Consider the following 19,237-nt stretch of genomic DNA (forward strand, 5'->3'; position numbering starts at 1 on the left):
ATCCCATGGACAGAGGAGCCTGGTGGGCTACAGTCTGTGAGGTTCCAAAGAATCAAGACATGACTGAGTGACTGACTGCACTGCACACACACACACACCCTTAAACAATACCTCCCCTAATCTGCCACCCCCCAGACCCTGGTAACCACCATTCCATTCCATTTTTACCAGTTTTTTTTAGATTCCACATAAAAGCGATATCTGATGGTATTTGTCTTTGTCTGATTTATCCCACCTAGCATAATGCCCTAAAGACTGAATTATGTCTATCTGGTATCTTCTTTTGCCATTCATCCTTCTACCTGTACTTAGGAAGCAGAGATTGCTTTTCTCCCCCTCAACCCCTACCTTTGCCACATGGCTTGTGAGATCTTAGTTCCCCCACCAGGAAATGAACAAAGTCCCCAGTAGTCTGGCTGGACCCCAGGCCCTTGGCAGTGAAAGTTCTAACCACTGGATGGCCAGGGAATTCCCCCCTCCCGCCCCCCCACCTGCTCCACCGCACCTCTCCCCTCCCCCCCCCAATTCTTAATAGGAATAATTACTTAACACCTGCACTTTGAGGGCTTCTTGGCCTGATCCCAGGGGAGCCTCTGCACCTGTTAGCAGGCTGCATCCCGAGTGTTTCAATATTCTGTGAAGGAAGCTTCCCTGGAGGGAGGAGGACAGCGGTCTGAAAGAGAGAATTCCGGCTGATTCCTCTTTCAAGATACCCATTGGGTGGTATCCTTTCAAAACTTCAGGGGAACAGAAAATGGTGGGGAAACTGAGAATCAAGAACTGGCCAAAGTCCCCAAGTAGTCCGAATGTCTGAGTCCAAAAGGCTCCGAAATTTTCTTCACGTTTTTAATGAAAGGAGGCACGTGGTGCAGAGGTTTGGTGCCTAGGAGAGACCGGGTTACCTGTTCAAGACCTCGGAGTCTTTCTCTGATCAGTATGCATGGTGTAGGAAGTCTGGCCATTCATTCAGTGCGACTGGAAATATAAATTAGTACAGTCTTTGTGGAGAACAATTTAATATTAAGAATCAGGAACTTCAAAAACATTTTCATCCTTTGAATCTTTAAAAAATACGGTTACATTTTGCTACAGCTGGACATTAGCACAGAACCATACAAACGACGTGTTCATGGATATGGGAAATATTTTCAAGCTATTAAACACAAAAATCAAGATACCCCAAACAATTTACACAGAATTATCAATTATGTAAAAAAGAAAAAAATACATAACCTCATATGAAGAAATATCCGCAAATGTCAATTGTTTTCTTGTGGGTTAGTGGAATGATGGGTACTTTTTCTTTTTCCCTCTTTCTTTTTGGTCTGATTACTTACACTTCTGTACTGGGCCCAGTTTATACAGTAAGAACATTTTACTTTGATTATGTGGTGGCAGGCGGAGGTTGAAGCCGACCTCAAATCTCCTTGGGTTCCTTCCCAATTCTTTGCATCAGGTTAATTTCCTCCTGGTTAATTTCCCCCTTTTAAAAGTGTGGAAGCCTCCGCAGGGCCCTTCAGACAAGCTCAGGGAGGCTGGAAAGAAGATTCGAAAGGCTGAGGCGCAGCGAGGAAGGCGTGCTTCCGCGCGTTCCTGCCCCGCGCGTCCCGACTCGTCTGCACCCCGGACGCCCCCAGACCGCGCAGGGCCACGGCTGCCAAGGCCCTGGGCAGCCCGACCGCCCCGCTCCGCCTCGCCCCAGGCCCGGCGCCCAGGCCCCGGCCACGGCCGGCGGAAGCGCCTGGGCCCAGAGGCAGCGCGAGGCCCCTCCCCGCCAGCTCAGCCTCCGGGCGCGCGGGGCGGCGAGGGCGGCGGCGCGGACGTGCCCGGCCCCACGGAGGCCTCCCTGCGCCGCCCCAGGCGCGCGGCCCGCGGGCGGGGAGAGCGGAGGAGACGCGGGGAGGGAGCGCGAGGCCAGGCAGCCCCGCAGCGCGGACGCGCTGCCTTCCCGGGGCCTGCGAGGCCTCTTTGTTCCCGAGTCGTGCTCGGCCGGCAGATGGGACTGGCGTCTCCGGGCCGTGGGTGCGCTTCTGCGCCCGAGTGGCAGGCCTCTCCCGGCGTGCGCCCTCGCGTCGAGTCCTGCGGACTCTACCAACCAGGTCGATCGTTAAGGTCCGCTAAGCCCTAGACTCCAGACAAGAATTTCAGTGGGCACTTGGCTTGTCCTCAGCCAGTCCCCTCACCTTCGTGGCCTTAGCTGTCTTTTCATCGACTTTGCTCCTGTCCCGCTCTCTGTCCAAGGCTAATTCTACCTCCCCAAGGGCCTTGAGTTCACTTTGGCCCTGTCTGTAAATCCATCCTCCCTCCCCAGCTTCGGTAATCTCCTTCCACCATACACTACCCTCTGCCAACACATGTGTCCAAGGCTAAGTGAAATTTCACCTGTGCTTTGCTCCTGGGACAAGGTACAGTTCTATGCCTGCTACTTACAAATACTCCCAAAGGAAAGAATAGTTTACACTTGGGGGTCACTCAGAAGCAGCTACATAAATTTGCAGGGTCCTATGAGGGACCTCATGCTTAGAAAGAATTTCAGCTGGGAGGGAAGTTCAAGAGGGAGAAAACATAGGTGTACCTATGGCTGATTCATGTTGATGCTTGGCAGCCTTAGTTGGATTCGTATCCAACTCCTTGCGACCCCATGAACTGTAGCCCGCCAGGCTCCTCTGTCCATTGGATTTTCCACGCGAGAATACTGGAGTGGGTTGCCATGCCCTCCTACAAGTTTGGCAGAAACCAAACCAATACGGTAAAGCAAGTATCCTTCAATTAAAAATAAATGAAATTTAAAAAAAAAAAAAGAATTTCAACAGCATTAAACCAAGCCCTTGACTCTTCTAAAGGGCTTCCCAGGTGGCTCAGTGGCAAAGAATCTGCCTTTTAATTCAGGAGATGCAGAAAACATGGGTTTGATCCTTGGGTCGGGAAGATCCCCTGGAGTAGGAAATGGCACCCCACTCCAGTATTCTTGCCTGGGAAATCCCATGGACAGAGGAGCCTGTCTGCTACAGTCCATGGGGTCACAAACAGTCGGGCATGACAGAGCTTGCACTCACGCACACAGGCTATACACCCAGGATGCTGGTCTTGGCAGTACCCTTTGCATCCTCAAGACTATGCCCTAACCACTCCCTGCCCCCATCCTCACCATCCTAACTACCCCTCCCCTCCATGTTTGTCCAATGCATACAAGAAAGAACAGAGAATGTCTTCATTGTGGCTGGCTATCAGAACTAGGGTTCCTTCCTTGGTCAGACATCTCCTTTAACTTCTTTGCAGCACTCATGTGGCTGGTGTCTCTTTTCCTTATGAAACCCCCTCTCCTTTGGTTGCTGTGATGCCGCACCGTTGGGTTTCCCTCCCTCTCTAATGCATTCCTTTAGGTGCTTTGCAGGCTCCCCTTCTCCTTCTATACTGCATCTGTGCATGTTCCTAAAGGTTCGTTCCTCAGTTCCTCTTTTCTGATTCCCTTGGAGAGATTACCATTTCAATCATCACCTTTGTGCGTGTAACTCCCCAGCCTTGATCTCCAGCCCAGATGTCCCTCCCAAGCCCTAGTCTCGCTCTTCTAACTCTTAGGTGTCCTGGCAACTCAAATGTGACAAGTCAAAACTTGAATGTTGGGAATTCCCTATCTGTCAGGTGGTTAGAGGGCTTCCCAGGTGTCGCTAGTGGTAAAGAACCTGTCTGCCAATAGAGGAGGCCTAAGAGACTCAGGTTCAATCCCTGGGTCGAGAAGACTCCCTGGAGGAGGGCATGGCAACCCACTTCAGGATTCTTGCCTGGAGAATCTCATGGACAGAGGAGCCTGGCAGGCTCAGTCCATAGGCTCAAAAAGAATTGGACAAGACTGAAGGGACTTAGCATGCACTCATGCCCTCACCCAACAGGACTCTGAGCTCTCACTGCCAAGGGCAGTGGGTTTAATTTCTGGCTGGGGAAATAAGATCTCCAAGCAGCGCAGCAGGGTCAATAAATAACTAATAAAAAATTGGGAGGGACTTCCCTAGTGGTCCACTGGCTAAGACGCCATGCTCCCCGTGCAGGGGTCCCGGGTCGCCTGGTCAGGGAACTAGATCCCACATGCCACAGCTAAGAGTTCTAGCACTGCCAGACTGAAGATCATGCATACTTCAATTAAGACCCAGTGCAGCCAAGCACATACCTATTTTTTAAAATAATAATTTAAGAAAATTTTAAAGTTGAGTATATTCTTCTTTGCCCCTTCTTTCTCTCCCTCTTTCTTTGTAAGAAATGAACAAAAATAAACCAAACCTGGGACCTGTCGAAGTGCAGGGCCCAATACAAACACACAGGTGGTACTTTCAAAGAATCTCTTCACAATGTATTTTAGCCATTAGATAGGAACCTGGCAGATACAGATTAAGATCAAACCAGGAAGTTAACATGACAAGTAATGAGATAAATCACTTTGTTGATGCAGTGAGAACACAGTCACTTCTGTCACAGTCTGATCAGAGATGTATCGCCGGGGTCTAATACGGAGGAAACATGCACAAACCCAAACGGGGGACAAGCCTACAGAATGGCCTGTAATATTAAAAAATGTCACAACCATGAAAGTAAAGGAAAATCACAGAGCTTTTCTAGATGGAAGGAGATTTGAAAGATGTAATAGCTGAGTGCACTGCGTGGCCCTATGTTGTGGCCTTTTCTTAAGAAGGGCATTATTGAGACAAGGGTGAAAGTCTTATCTCAAGTATCTTGTATGATTCATTCCATGTAAATTTTTTAAATCTTTTTTTTGGCGGGGGAGGGCTGCATTGGATCTTCATTGCTGTGCTGTAGTTTCTCTAGTTGCAGTGCTCACACTCAGTAGTTGCAGTGCTCACACTCAGTAGTTGCAGTGCTCACACTCAGTAGTTGCAGTGCACGGGCTTAGTTGCTCCACAGCACATGGGATCTTAGTTCCCAGACCAGGGGTCAGGATCGAACCCGTGTCCCCTGCATTGGAAGGTAGATTCTTAGCCACTGGACCAGCAGGGAAGTCCCTCTTTTGGTATAACTTTTCTCTAACTTTGAAATTATTGCAAAAGATAAGGAAAACTTGCCATTACACACCCCCCTCCAAATTAGCTTTTCCTCTAGGCATCTGTTAATAGCAGCAACTGTCTCCCAAGTGCCCAAGTTCAAAAACTTTGAGATCACCATGGATTCCTCTCCCCTGCTGCTCTTTACCCCACCAACCAACTACTCACTAAGTGCTGTCAATTTTTTTAAAAAATATTGCTCACCAGGACTTCCCTGGTTGTCTAGTGGCTAAGACTCCATGCTCCCAAGGTAGGGTGCCAGGGTTCCATCCTTGGTCAGGGGACTAGATCCCACATGTTGCAACTAAGAGTTCGCATGACACAACTTAAAAAAAAAAAAACCAACCCATTTGTAGCAACTAATAGACTGAAAATCCTGAGTGGTATAACTACGATTTGGTGCAGTCAAATAGATAAATAAAAATGAAAACAAAAAAATATTGCTCACATAGCCACCTTTTAAATTAAACTTCCATTTTTGTTTGTCTGTTTGAGTGACATTTCTTTCCTCACATAATTGTTTTAGGGAGTGCCTGTGAAAAGAATGCGTATAACGTAAAGCAGGCTAGATTAGATAGAAGGTCCTATTTCTCCATCTTCAGTCTGGATTACTGCTGTTTACTGCTGTAATCTCCTAACTGGTCTTCTTGTCTTTGGTTGCTCCCTTCAACAACCCTGCATGTATATGGTTACCAAAGTAATCTGCCTAAAAGCACACCTTTATCCTTTCCGGGCCTGAATTCCCACAGTTGACAGTGGGACTTAATCCATTTTCTCTGGGAAGTCTGATGTTCCATGAGCTAAACCAAGGTGGTCTGCCCTTGTGACCCTTCCCCAATTCATAGAGAAAAGAACATTTAATGGGTAGAATTCCCTCAACTTGTAAGTCCCCCCTGCCCCATTTGTTTTTCTACAGTAAGGATCCAAATTTTTATCTCTAGCATTGAAGTGTTAGTCGCTCAGTCATGTCTGACTCTTTGCAGCCTCATGGATTGTAGCCCGCCTGGCCCCTCTGCAATTTTCCAGGCAAGAGTACTGGAGTGGGTAGCCATTCCCTTCTCCAGGGGGGGTCTTCCCCCTGAAGAAGACCCAGGGATCGAACTGGTGTCTCCTGCATTGGCAGGCGGATTCTTTACTGTCTGAGGCCCATCTGCTCGCATTTACTGATGACAAACTGGACGAACAAGCAGCAAGTAAATAATAAAAGATTTGGCAGTTGCAGGCCATATTTATTTCAACAGCTTGATTTTCTCCCAGGCACTCAGGCTGGTAGTTGCGATCATTACAATGTTAAAGATATGGTCTTTTTCTTTCTTAAAAGTTGTTTCTCTTTGGGATGATGGAATGAAATATATCAAAATTTCATCATAGCACATTAGAGAAAACACCGCCCTCCGAGTAGATACTTTGGCCTCTTCTTCAGAGTTTATTCAACCTTATCACTACGACTCCCCTTCATGAATCCTTGACTTCAAAAAAAGTTTTCTAATCTCTGTTCACATTTGCTTTTTTTTTTCCCCTTTTGCATAAACAATTTTATCTCCCTGGAACTCTGTCCTGGCCCACGCCTTGCATACAAATCCCATCCAGCCTTAAAGGAACAAATCAACTTTCTACTTGGTGAAAACCCCTAAAATCATAACAATCTCTTGTTCTAACTCACAATTGTATGTTGCTATGAAAAGTGCATGGGAAAAAACCAGAATGGTATACAACAGTGTTCTTCAAACATAAAAGAACATAAGAAATATCCGGGAATCTTTTTAATTAAAATTATTTATCTATTTGGCTACACTGGGTCTTAGCTGCTGCATGTGGGATTTTTTTTTTTTTTTTTTTTAAGATGCAGCATCTTAAAAAGGGATCCCCGTAAAGGGATCTTTAGTTGTGGCATGTGGGATCTACTTCCCTGACCTGGGATCTAACTCGGGCCCCCGGCATTGGGAGCAGGGAGTCTTAGCCACTGGACCACCAGGGAAATCCTTCCAATTGTTTCTTTTCTATAAGAAACCTTCCTGTTACATTATAGTTCCCTTAACTGCAAGGATCCTGTTCGCCTTTAGAATCCTTTATGGAGTCTCAAAGAGAAACAACTTTTTTAAGTACAAAAGGATGGTATCTTTGTTAAATACACTGATGACAAGCGGATGGGGGCTCATGAAAAACTCAGTTATTAGTGTTTCAATGATTTAGCAAGGGAGTAAATAAATAAATAAATAAAGTTGGGCTTTTCCACAAGACTGTCTTGTAATAGAGCTATCATTCTCAACTGGGGGTGTGCATGCCCTCCCAAATTCTAGATCACGTTATGCACCCCGATTTTTATGCACTCTCCCAGAATCACCAGCACAGAGTCATAGGAGCGTCATATTCCTCGAGTAGATTCGGGTTGAGAACCATCATAACAGGAATTGAAGGTGGTGGTGGTATTTGTTAAGATAAGGTTCTTTCAGTCCTACTGGGCTAGAACTATGCCTTTCTGAGAGTATATAACTTCTTAGTTTTCTGACAATTGATGAGTAAGGGAGTCTGCTAGATAAAGTGGGGTAGAATATGCCAGGTCTAGAATATGCTGTGTCTCCACACCAGCAGGGAGGGCAGACCACCCCGACGGCTCACCCGCTCTTGCCACAGGCATTTCTAGACCACCTGAGCTTCCACTCGTGTGCGATGGTGCACTCAGGAGAAGGCAAAGCCTCTCATTCCCAGCTTCTGCCACTCATTGGCACCTGTGTGTTTTTCCTTACAGTACACACACATACACACACACATACATATATATATATATATTGGCCATACCGCTCAGCATGTGGGATTTTATTTATTCATTTATTTGGCTGCACTGGGTCTCAGTTCCAGCACTCAGGATCCTAGTTCCCTCATCAGTGAACCCGTGCCCCCTTCATTAGAAGCGCAGAGTCTTAACCATGGGCTCCCAGGGCAGTCCCAGATTACTTTTTTTCTTATTTCCTCACAAGTAGGATTTTGGGGGAAGTAAATCTCTTCCTCTGTAAGGACACTGAGAAATTAAATGATCCTCCCCCACCCAACCATGAAGCCGAGTGGAGCAACCCTTCAGAAGTGCCTAAGACCCCTCCCGCCCCATCTCGTGTTCAGGAAATAAACAAGACAGCCTCAGTGGCTGAGTGTGAGGTGCTGGCAGAACACCCAAAGCACAAACACCCTAGAAATCAGGGGAAAGAGGGGATGACGTGAGGGAGGGTGGCTGTCCTCGAGGACAGAGATTTGGGAGTCGTCATCACAATCGGGTGAAGCTGACAGAGCTGAGCACCTCTCAGGCAAGACCGAGAGAATAAACAGGACTAAACAGGAGGTCACTGCAGATTCAAGGAACAGACCAGTTAAGGCACGGACCCCATGGACTGTAGCCTGCCAGGCTCCTCTGTCCACGAGATTCTCTAGGCAAGGATACTCGAGGGGGTTGCCAAGCCCTCCTACAAGGGATCTTCCCAACTCAGGGATCAGACCCGAGCCTCCTGCTTTTCCTGCACTGGCAGGCGAATACTTTACCGCTGAGCCACCCGGGAAGCCCCATGAGTGGAATAAGCACCCTTATAAAGGAGACCCCAGAGGTGAGGATGCAGGAAGGAGGTATGGGGCCTGATCAGACACGGAATCTGCGGCACCTTGATCTTGAACTCCAGCCACCAGAACTGTGAGGAATAAACGTCTGTGGTTTTTAAGCCCCTTGATCCACAGTATTTTGCTTTGGCAGCCCAGACTGGACTGACGCACCATGAGAGTAAAATTGCCACGAGGTGAGGGCTGAGACCCGGTTTGCTGGTGTAAGGAGCGGAGGGAGATATTAAAGAACAAAAGATAGACACACAGGGAACTTGCAGGGAAGTGTTTAGTGAAATGAAGGAGAGGAATAGGGCTGAGTCCAATGATAACGGTGTAAAGACGAGTGGTTACGTGTGGGGTGAAGCATGTAAGGCACCTGAAAGTCGCTAAACTCGGATAGTGCGGTCCCAGCACCAAAGTGGACGGAACCAGGAGCCCAGATGGGTGGGACACTGGGCATCCCAGGGGCCACGCTCGGAGACTTTGGCTCTCTCCCTCACCAACATGCACGATGCAGGGTCACAAGGGTCTTCACTACTCCAAGGCACCTTGGCAAGAGATAAGGCTGTCCGTGAAAGTGGGCTTAAACACACATCTTTCTCCGTCCTTTTTTTTTTTTTAATTAATCCTTCCATTTTTAAATGTTATGTTTTAGTAGAATTAAGTAGATTCATATTGCTGTGCAACCTGCCAACATCATCCATCTCCAGAACTTTTTCATCTTCCCAAAGCGAAATTCTGTATCTGTTAAGTGCTTGGTGGGACTTCCCTGGTGGCTCAGCCATAAAGAACCTGCCTTGCAATGCAAGGGACGCAGGTTCAATCCCTGGTTGGGGAACTAAGGTGCCACATGCTGCGGAGCAACTAAGCCCACGCGCTGCAGCTAGAGTCTGTGCACCAGATGGAAAGATCCTGCGTGGCACCACACAGATCACACACGTCGCAGCTCAGACCCGACACAGCCAAATAAGCAAATAGCTTAGAAGATACAGTCTTGGTTTTAAAAGTAAAATAAATGCTTGGTACCCCTGGTAACCCCCATTCTACTTTCTGTCCCTACGAATCTGACTACTCTAGGGACCTCCAATAAGTGGAACCACATGCTGCCCTTCGCCATCCACATTGCAGGATGTGTCAGAAGTGCTTTCCTTTCTAAGGCTTGATACTGTTCCCTGTATGTTACCGGCTTCCCCGGTGGCTCAGTGGTAAAGAATCTGCTTGCCAAGGCAGGGGACTCAGATTCAGTTGCTGGGTCCAGAAGATCCGCCAGGGAGGGAAATGGCAACCCACTCCAGTATTCTTGGATGGGAGAGCCTGGCGGGCTAGTCCATGAGGCCGCAGAGTTGGACATGGCTGTGCGTTTGCTGCCCTGCCTTTTGTTTATCCATTCATCCGTCAGTGGATGCTCGGGTCGCTTCTACCCTTTGGTTATTGCAAATAATCCTGCTATGAACATGGGTGTACAAACGGCTCTTTGAGTTGCCACTTTCAATTCTTTTGGGAATACACCCAGAAGTGAAATTGCTTGCATCGTATGGTAATTCTAGGTTTGATTTTTTTTGAGGAACCACCATACTGTTTTCCATAGCAGTGGTCATTTTACCTTCCCCCCAGCAACACAGAAAGCTTTCAATTTCTCCACATCCTTGCCAACACTTGCTATTTTGCACTTTCAGTAAGAACCATACTAATGGATATAAAGTGGTTGGTTGGTTTTTTAAATAGATGCTTCTCCTTAGATTATAAATTCTTCAAAAATTATATGAATATTAGTTTGATTCAAATGGAATCGAAGGCTTGAGCTGAAAAAAGATTTTCCTAAGTGTGGCGGTGTAAATATTCAAAACTCCCCCAAATTAGTTTAAAAACATGTTTCTATTAATGTCTGTCCTGTCTCAGCTTCCAGGGCCTGAACTCAGATCAGTGGGGAAGGAGCGCCCTCTTGTGTCCTTTCTCTGCCAGTGTCAGTGACTAAAGAAGCCGAGAAACAACCCTTTCACTCCAAGGACAACAAATGCCAGTCACGTGTCTACTGGGTAAAAGAACTTGTGAAAACTTGGACAGAGTGAAACTAGGGTCTTTTAAAGAAATCCCAATCTAGAAGGGGTAGAGGAACAAAATACATGCAGAAATAACGATAGAAGACTATGCAAAATGGATGGATTATCTATTAAGACTCTGCAGGAATTAGGTCAAGAGTCACATCAAAATACAAGTGTGGCTGGTTACAAAGGAGCTCGGGTTGGCTCTCGGGTTTCTTTCAAGGTTCCAGTTCTAGGAGGTCCCTGACCTATGAGGGCAGCCTCCCTGTCGGGACTCCTTTCATGACAAGCTCGCTGTACACTCCCATCTTTGGGAGGGAGGCCCTGGAGACTCCTCCTGCGGTCCCTTCTTCCATGTAGTATCCTGCTCATGCCTACCTGTCTCTTGAGTTTCATCTTCTTCCCCCAACCCTCTGGGCTTCCCTGGTGGCTCAGATGGTAAAGAATCTGCCTGCAATGCAAGAGACCCAGGTTCGATCCCTGGGTGGGGAAGATCCTCTGGAGAAGGAAATGGCAACCCGCTCCAGTATTCTTGCCTGGAGAATTCCATGGACAGAGGAGCCTGGTGGGTTCGAAAAGAGTCTAACACGACTTAGCGACTAACACACACCTCCCCACCTCCCTAATCAGGCTGTCGATGGGCACACAGTCTCCATAGCCTTGATGCTCACCAAGATAATTATATAGAAAGTACGGCTTTCAGAGTTTTGCAGGTTTCATCAGCGTGGGGACCAGTTACAGAAGATGAAGATGCTCTCTTGCAAACCTTGCTCCATCAGGCAAGCAGCCTTCAGCTGGCCTCTTAGGGCCCTGAAGGAGACAGTCCTTACCTCGTCTGCATCCTGCTGGACAGCTGAATGAAGACAGAATCAAGGCATGGCGGTACACCGACCACATATCCAGCTGGGTAGAAACTAGGGAGCTCACTGGTGGAAAGAGCCATTCTTCAGAGTCAGACACAGGTGGGGTTTTTATTTTTTCTAATATATCTTTTAAAAAATTTTACTTATTTAATAATTTTGCGCCACACACTGTAGCATGTGTGATCTTAGTTTCCTGACCAGGGATCGAGCCCGCACCTCCTGCATTGGGAGGTGGAGCCTTTTTTATTTTTGTATTTTGGCTGCACTGGGTTTTCACGACTGCGTACGCTTTTCTCCAGTTGTGGTGAGTGGGGGCTCCTCGCTAGTTGTGGCGCACACGCTTCTCACTGTGGTGGGTTTTCCAGTTGCGAAGCATAGGCTGTAGGGCGCATGGACCTCGGTAGCTGTGTTCTGTGGACTCTTTCCCGACCAAGGATCAAACCCACGTCCCCTGCATTGGCAGGCGGACTCTTAGCCACTGGACCACCAGGGAAGTCCCCGCAGCTGGGCTTAAAGCTCAGCGCTGCTGCTCTGTGCCCGTGGCCCCCCAGGGCATGTTACTTTACCGCCATTCAGCAGCTCTGAGATGGGAAGAACAGTCCCCACCTCCCTCTCTGGTAAGATTCTCATGAAGCTTAAACAAGACAGAGTACACAGACCCTGAGGAAGTATCCAGCATCATACACGCCCCTCTGCTTCCCCCTCTCACTGCAAACCTCCTCTCCAGTCTGAGCGTGCCGTAAGTCTCCTGGCTGCATGGGCCCGAGACCTCTGGGCAGTTGCACAATAACTGAGAGTTTAGGTCACCAAGAGCTGTCCGGGAAGCAGAAGAAAGGCTGCTTTGTTTCGTATTCTCACGCAGGGTGCAGTGGGGAAGGTGTTTTCAAACCGTCTTAATTTCTTCCCAAGACTTTTTCCAGTTGCCCAAGCCAGCAACCTGGGAGTCATCCTTGACTGCTCTTTCTCTCTCACCTCCCATACGTGTCTTTCTAAAGCCTGTTACTCCTCCTTGCTGCTGCTGCTGCTGCTGCTAAATCACTTCAGTCGTGTCCGACTCTGTGCGACCCTATAGACGGCAGCCCACCAGGCTCCCCCGTCCCTGGGATTCTCCAGGCAAGAACACTGGAGTGGGTTGCCATTTCCTTCTCCAATGCAGGAAAGTGAAAAGTGAAAGTGAAGTCGCTCAGTCATGTCCGACCCTCAGCGACCCCATGGACTGCAGCCCACCAGGCTCCCCTGTCCTCCTCCTTAAGACATTCCAAATCCTTTGGGTCTCTCCATCTCCCTCCATTGTTTTACTTTGACTCTCCATCGCTGTTCCCTGGAAAACCACCACAGCTTCCTGAATGGCCCTCAATATCATCTCTCTTCCTCATCACCCAGCAGATAGAGCTCTTTCTAAATGCAAGTCTCTGGGGATGATGGGAGGAGTTGGGAGCCTGGGACTGACACGTATACACTACTGATTTGCACGCATGCCTGCTAAGCCCCTTCAGTCGTGTCCGGCTCTTTGCGACCCCATGAGCTGTAGCCCACCAGGCTCGTCTGTCCGAGCAAGAATATGAGAGTGCATTGTCATGCCCTCCTTCAGGGGATCTTCCTGAACCAGGGATTGAGCCTGTGTCTCTTAGTCACCTGCATGGGCAGGCAGGCTCTTTACCACCAGCACCACCTGGGAAGCCCCACACTATTGATACTATATATAAAATAGATAGCTAATGAGAATCTGCTACAGAGCACAGGGAACTCTGCTCAGTGCCCTGTGGCGACCTAGATGGGAAGGACATCCAAAAAAAGACAGCAAGGAGAGCCAAACCAGTTAATCCTAAAGGACATCAACCCTGCATATTCATTGGAAGGACTGATGCTGAAGCTCCAATCCTTTGGCTACCTGAAAAGCCAGACTCACTGGAAAAGACCCTGATCCTGGGAAAGATTAAAGGCAGGAGGCGAAGGGGACGACAGAGGATGAGATGGTTGGATGGCATCACCGACTCAATGGACATGAGTTTCAGCAAACTCCCGGAGGTGATGAAAGACTAGGAAGCCTGGTGTGCTTCAGTCCATGGGGTCGCAAAGAGCCAGACACGACTGAACAATAATATGTACAGCAAAGTATATAGCAGAAACTAATACAACATTGTAAAGCAGCTATACTCTGAAAAAAATTTAAAAATAAAAATAAAGTCACACTACAGATTATAGAAAACAAATAAATATTACAATAATTTTCTGTAGAAAAAAAAAAGAAATCCGGTCTCAGCAAGTTGCTCCCCTACTTAAGATCACTGACGGATTACTTGCTTCCCTGGCAGCTCACTTGGTAATGAATCCAGCTGCAATGCAGGAGACCCTGGTTGGATTCCTGGGAGGGGAAGATCCCCTGGAGAAGGGATAGGCTACCCACTCCAGTATTCTTGGGCTTCCCTGATGGCTTGGGTGGTAAAGAATCCACCTGCAATGCAGGAGACCTGGGTTCAGTCCCTGGGTTGGGAAGATTCCCCTGGAGGAGGGCATGGCAACCCACTCAAGTATTCTTGCCTGGAGAATCCCCGCGGACTGTATAGTCCACGGGGTCCAAAGAGTCAGACACGACTGATCGAGGAAGCACAGCACAGCAGCAATGAGTACTCAGCTAGCTCCAAAAGAAAGCCTTACCTCCTGAGCATGGCTCAGTTCCTGTTTGGGCTCCTGCCTACTTTCCAGCTTTTTTCGCATCAACCCTGCTGCAACCCTCCTCCTCTGTGCACCAGCTCTGTGCATATAAGGCTCAGCGACACCGAGCTTTCCTGGATGTGGGATTTTTAGTGCTAAAACCAGGACAGCCCCGGGCAAACCAGGATCCCGGTCACCCTAGTTCTGTGTATCGTCTTCCTCAGTCCTGAATGCTCCCCCTTGTCTGTCCCACCCCGTGTTTACTATCCAGCTCCTCACCTCTGTTTCTGCTTGCACATCACTTCTGCAGCCCCCAGGGAGTGGTTTATTCGTTGTATCTAGGCACTCTGGGGCTTCCCAGGAGGCACTGAACGGAAAGTGAAAGTGTTAGTCGCTCAGTCGTGTCCTGACTGTTTTGCGACCTCATGGACTGTAGCCCGCCAGGCTCTTCTGTGCATGGAATTCCCAGGCAAGAATACTGGAGTGGGTACCCATGCCCTCCTCCAGAAGATCTTCCTGACCTGGGGATAGAATCCAGGCCTCCTGCATTGTAGATGAAATCTTTACCATCTGAATAACCAGGGGTGCTAGCAGTAAAGAACCGCTGCCAACTCAGGAGACCCAAGAGACATGGGTTCGATCCCTGGGTCTGGAAGAGGAAATGGCAACCCACTCCAGCATTCTAGCCTGGAGAATCCCATGGATAGAGGAGCCTAGTGGGCTACAGTCCATGTGGTCTCAAAGAGCTGAACATGATGGAGTGACTTAGCACAAATGCTCAAGTTCTCTTGGCAGCAACCACTGTGTTCTAAGAGCCACTCTGTCTCTCTTCAAGTTATAAACTCATCAAACACTGAGGCTTTTTTTTTCCCTTCTACCTATAATCTCAGAGCCTAGTGGAGATTCTGGCGCACAGTAGGTGTGCAATGGAGTTTTCTTGATTTAATGACTATCAGTATCAAGGTATCAAATGTCATCTATTTCATATCACTATGCGGGATGTTATGGACTGAATGTGTGGGTCCCCTCCAAAACTCATATGTTGAAGTCTTAACCCCCAGAGGGGCTGTATTTGGACGTGGGGCTTTTAAGGAAATGCATGAGAGTGTGTTAAGTCGCTCAGTCATCTCCAACTCTCTGTGACCCCATGGACTGCAGCCTCCCAGGCTCCTCTGTCCATGGGATTTTCCAGGCAAGAATAATGGAGTGGGTTGCCATTTCCTCCTCCAGGGGATCTTCCTGACCCAGGGATCAAGCCTGTGTCCCAGTGCAGGGGGCCTGGGTTTGACCCAGGGTCAGCAAACTAGATCCTACACGCTGCAACTAAAGATCTCACATGCCACAACAGAGCCCTGGTGTGGTCAAATAAGCTTTTTTAAAATTCAAGTAACACTAAATTCAACACTATACTTTAAAAACAGCACGTGCAGATTGAGCCTATTCCTGTTAGTCACTCTATCTATGTAGCCCTCTATCCATCCCTCTGTCTGTATTTGTTATAATGGTGTTCACCAATTGTGGATATTTGTAGTATTTCTGTGATCATAAAATCAGGATGATTTGAACTTAGGAAAAAAAAGAAGAAGAGACACCAAGAGATCACTCTCTCTCCCCCCTCCCCCCATCCCCTCGCTTTTTCGCCCTGCCAAGTCACCCAGGAAAGACCATGTGAGCACACTCTGAAAAGGCAACCCAAAGGGAGCTCTCAGCAGACATCCACCCTGTCGACACTGGGTCTCAGGCTTCCAGCCTCCAGAGTGGTGAGAAAACAAATTTCTGTTGTCGAAGCCACCAGCCTATGGTATTTTGTTATGGCAGCCCCAGCCCAATAACACAGAGGACGTACCCAGTTCATATAACCATGCTGTGACCATTGATAGGTGTGGTCACACAGGCACCCTCTTGAGGCAGAGAGCTGCTTTCTATTCCAAAACAGTTCCAGTAATACTTCCCATCCCATTTTAAGAACGTAAGTGTTCAACATGACAAGATTGACAAACTTATTTTTCTCTCATTCTGCTTTACTTCTGCGAACAAGTATCTTAGAATAGTAACTTCTGGGACTGGAAATGGCTGCATAAATATGTGATTCAGTTTCAAATGTATGACTAATATTTTTTGCACTTAAGTAGCATTTTCTGTTTTCCGATGACACTTTAAAGCCCATTTATGTTACCTGAGTATGCATAATTAATTCCTCCTTTGGAAATGTCGTTTTCTCCACTGAGCTGGTGATTCTTCATCGTCCCACTCAAATTCCACTGCTCCCCTCCCACCCCTGGCCACACTTGGCAGCCCGTTCCCTGCCTCAAAGCCTGACACCTACAAGCTGCAGCCCCCAGTCTTCGCTGTTCTCAGCGCCTTTTTCTCGGCTCTTGACCAAAAGGAAGCACTATCAGAGTGTGAAGGGAGGAGTGTGAAGGATGAGGACAGAAGGGTGGGTCTTCTCCCTCCCTCCCTGCCAGAGCCTGGTCTCCGCCATGGGTGCCTTCCTCTGTCATACAGCACCCACGCTGGGCGGCCCTTCTCCTGTGACCACCGCTCTGGATGGGTTCTAGGAATAACACGCCCTTTCTCTTTTGTTTCTCCAGGCCCAAGGATGATAGAGGCTTCTGCCGTTAATGGTTTCCAGTGGCTTCTCCATTTCGTCTTGATTCTCTTTACCTTGCCCACAGTGTGAGTTAAGGGTTGAGTTGTAACTCCTGTCCCCCATTCCTATGTTGAGGTTCTAACCCCCAAGACCTCAGAATGTGACTGTCTTAGGAGAGTATCTTCAAAAAGGTAATTAAAATTAAACAAAGTCATACAGGTGGATCTTAATCCAACCTGACTTGTGTCCTTGTAATAAGAGGCCCAGGTGGCACTAGTGGTAAAGAACCCGCCTACCAATGCAGGAGACGTAAGAGACGTGGGTTCGATCCCTGTGTCCGGAAGATCCCCTTGGAGGAGGGCATGGCAACCCACTCCTGCATTCTTGTCTGGAGAATCCCATGGACAGAGGAGGCTGGCGGGCTACAGTCCAAGGGGTGGCAAAGAGTCCGACAAAGTAAGAGAAGCTTAGGACACCGACATGCGGAGAAAGAAGACAGTCTGTGGGGGAAGGCAGCCATCTGCAAGCCAAGGAGAGAGGCCTCAGAAGAAACCAACCCTGCCCGCATCTTAATCTTGGACTTCTCAGCCTCCAGAAAATAAATGTCTGTTGGTTTTGAGCCACTCATCAATGGTGGTGGTGGTTTAGTCACTCAGTCGTGTCCAACTCTTTGTGACCCTGTGGGCTATAGCCCACCATGCTCCTCTGTCCATGGGATTCTCCAGGCAAGAATACTGGAGTGGGTTGTCATTTCCTTCTCCAGGGCATCTTCCCCACCCAGGGATCAAACCCAAGTCTCCTGCATTGCATGCTGTTTCTTTACCTCTGAGCCATCAGGGAAGTCAGGAAGTATCAGTGGTACTTTTGTTAAAAAGCAGCCTAAATGGACTAAGACTTTGTTGCAGCAGCCCCAGCAAACTATGATACCACGGTCAATCATCCCATCTCTAAACCGCTTGTGGAGCCTTGGGGATGTGCTGGTTATATCCTTCTCGGACCTGGCCTCACACAGCCAACCTCACCAAGGACACTATCATATATCCCTTTATCCACTCCACGGTATCTATCATCACATTCCCAAGTTTATAAATATGTCAACGTTTGTGCGGTAAATACCTGTTCCTGAAATACTCCAGGACTCGCTTTCCCCAATAAGGTTCCTAAGCCATTTCTAAGCGAGGATCCAAGTGACAGCCAAGTCTCTGTGTAGAGCATCTTGTCGTTTTTGGAAAAGTCTTTTCACATTTTTTCACATCAGCTGCTGCTGGAAGGCCTGGGGTGATGACTGAAGTCCAGAGAGCCTCTGGAGATGCTGTGTGAGAGTTTTTGTTGCTGCTTCAGTGGCTGGGAGGCCCAGTGGCTGGTGAGGAAGCCAAGCAAGGTGAGCTGGAACGTGTAGGGAGGCCCTGGGTTCTGCATTTAAGGAACTCTGGGGAGGAAAAAAGATACCGCTAGAGTGAGAGTTGTTAGAACAGCAAAAAAAGCTATCTAATTCAACTTATTTAAGGAATATAAAGGGCTTCCCTAGCGGCTCAGTGGTAAAGCATCCACCTGCCAAGGAGGAGATGTGGGTTTAATTTATGAGTTGGGAAGATCCCCGGGAGAAAGGAATGGCAACCCACTCCAGTGTTCTTGCTTGGAGAATTCCATGGACAGAGACAGCCGGGTGGGCTACAGTCCACAGTGTTGCAAAAGGGTCGGACACAACCTAGTTCTAAACAATGACAAAGCAGTATAAAACAATTTTATAAAATCATAGGACGGGAAGGGATTTATTGAGACGTGCCAGTTTCACCAGCTTCCCCCTCATGCAACCCCTCACGTACTGAGTTACTCCTAAGAAACACATTTCTTTGTCTCCAAAGCACTTTCACAGCCACATTTCATTTGAGCCTCAAGGAAACTGTGTGAGGTAGATAGGGAGGTATTAACGTCTCCATTTTACAAATAAATGAAACCTAAGAGCAGGTAGTTGAAATGCCAGCGTTCGAGGAGCTAAAAGGTGTTAGAGCTGGGTCTGGAGACTCGTGATCCTGAGACCAGGCGGGTATTGATAGAGTTCCCATCGTTTACCCTCCCTGCTAATCTGGGCATGCGCACAAAAGACTGATGTCACAGGTGGACATTCCATCCAAAACTCACGGTGAAGAGGGACTTCTCAACATCTGGCCGCGAGCAGAAAAGGCAGGGGAAGGGAGAGAGCGAGAGAAAGACATAATATGAGCTGAGTTTACAGGGAGCAGGAGGGGGCACATGCACCCTTATCTCAGCCCCAACTGGGCAGAGCAACACAGGAGAGCAAGCAGATGTACAGAGGCTGAGCCTCTCCGAACACGGTCCCCCTCCCGCCTCCATATTCAGCTGGCAGGTCCCAGGAGTCAGGTCATCCGTTACCTCCCTCTAATGCTCTGATGGATATGTTTGCAACACACAGGGTTTCCAGTAATCTGG

General features: G+C 48.2%; 1 protein-coding gene across 1 annotated transcript in view; it reads right to left on the bottom strand.

Moving 5' to 3' along the window:
• Positions 1 to 3,324: 3,324 nt before the first annotated feature.
• The window catches only part of FBXO16 (F-box protein 16), a 66,371-nt gene continuing 50,458 nt past the window's right edge, over positions 3,325 to 19,237 (bottom strand). Inside the window, exon 8 of the mRNA XM_012128518.4 lies at positions 3,325 to 18,215. Within this exon, the coding sequence (XP_011983908.3) occupies positions 18,036 to 18,215 (180 nt within the window). The 3' untranslated portion in view covers positions 3,325 to 18,035. The remainder of the gene's footprint in view (positions 18,216 to 19,237) is intronic.

This window comes from Ovis aries, chromosome 2 (genome assembly GCF_016772045.2).
Source record: "Ovis aries strain OAR_USU_Benz2616 breed Rambouillet chromosome 2, ARS-UI_Ramb_v3.0, whole genome shotgun sequence".
Taxonomy (NCBI): domain Eukaryota; kingdom Metazoa; phylum Chordata; class Mammalia; order Artiodactyla; family Bovidae; genus Ovis; species Ovis aries.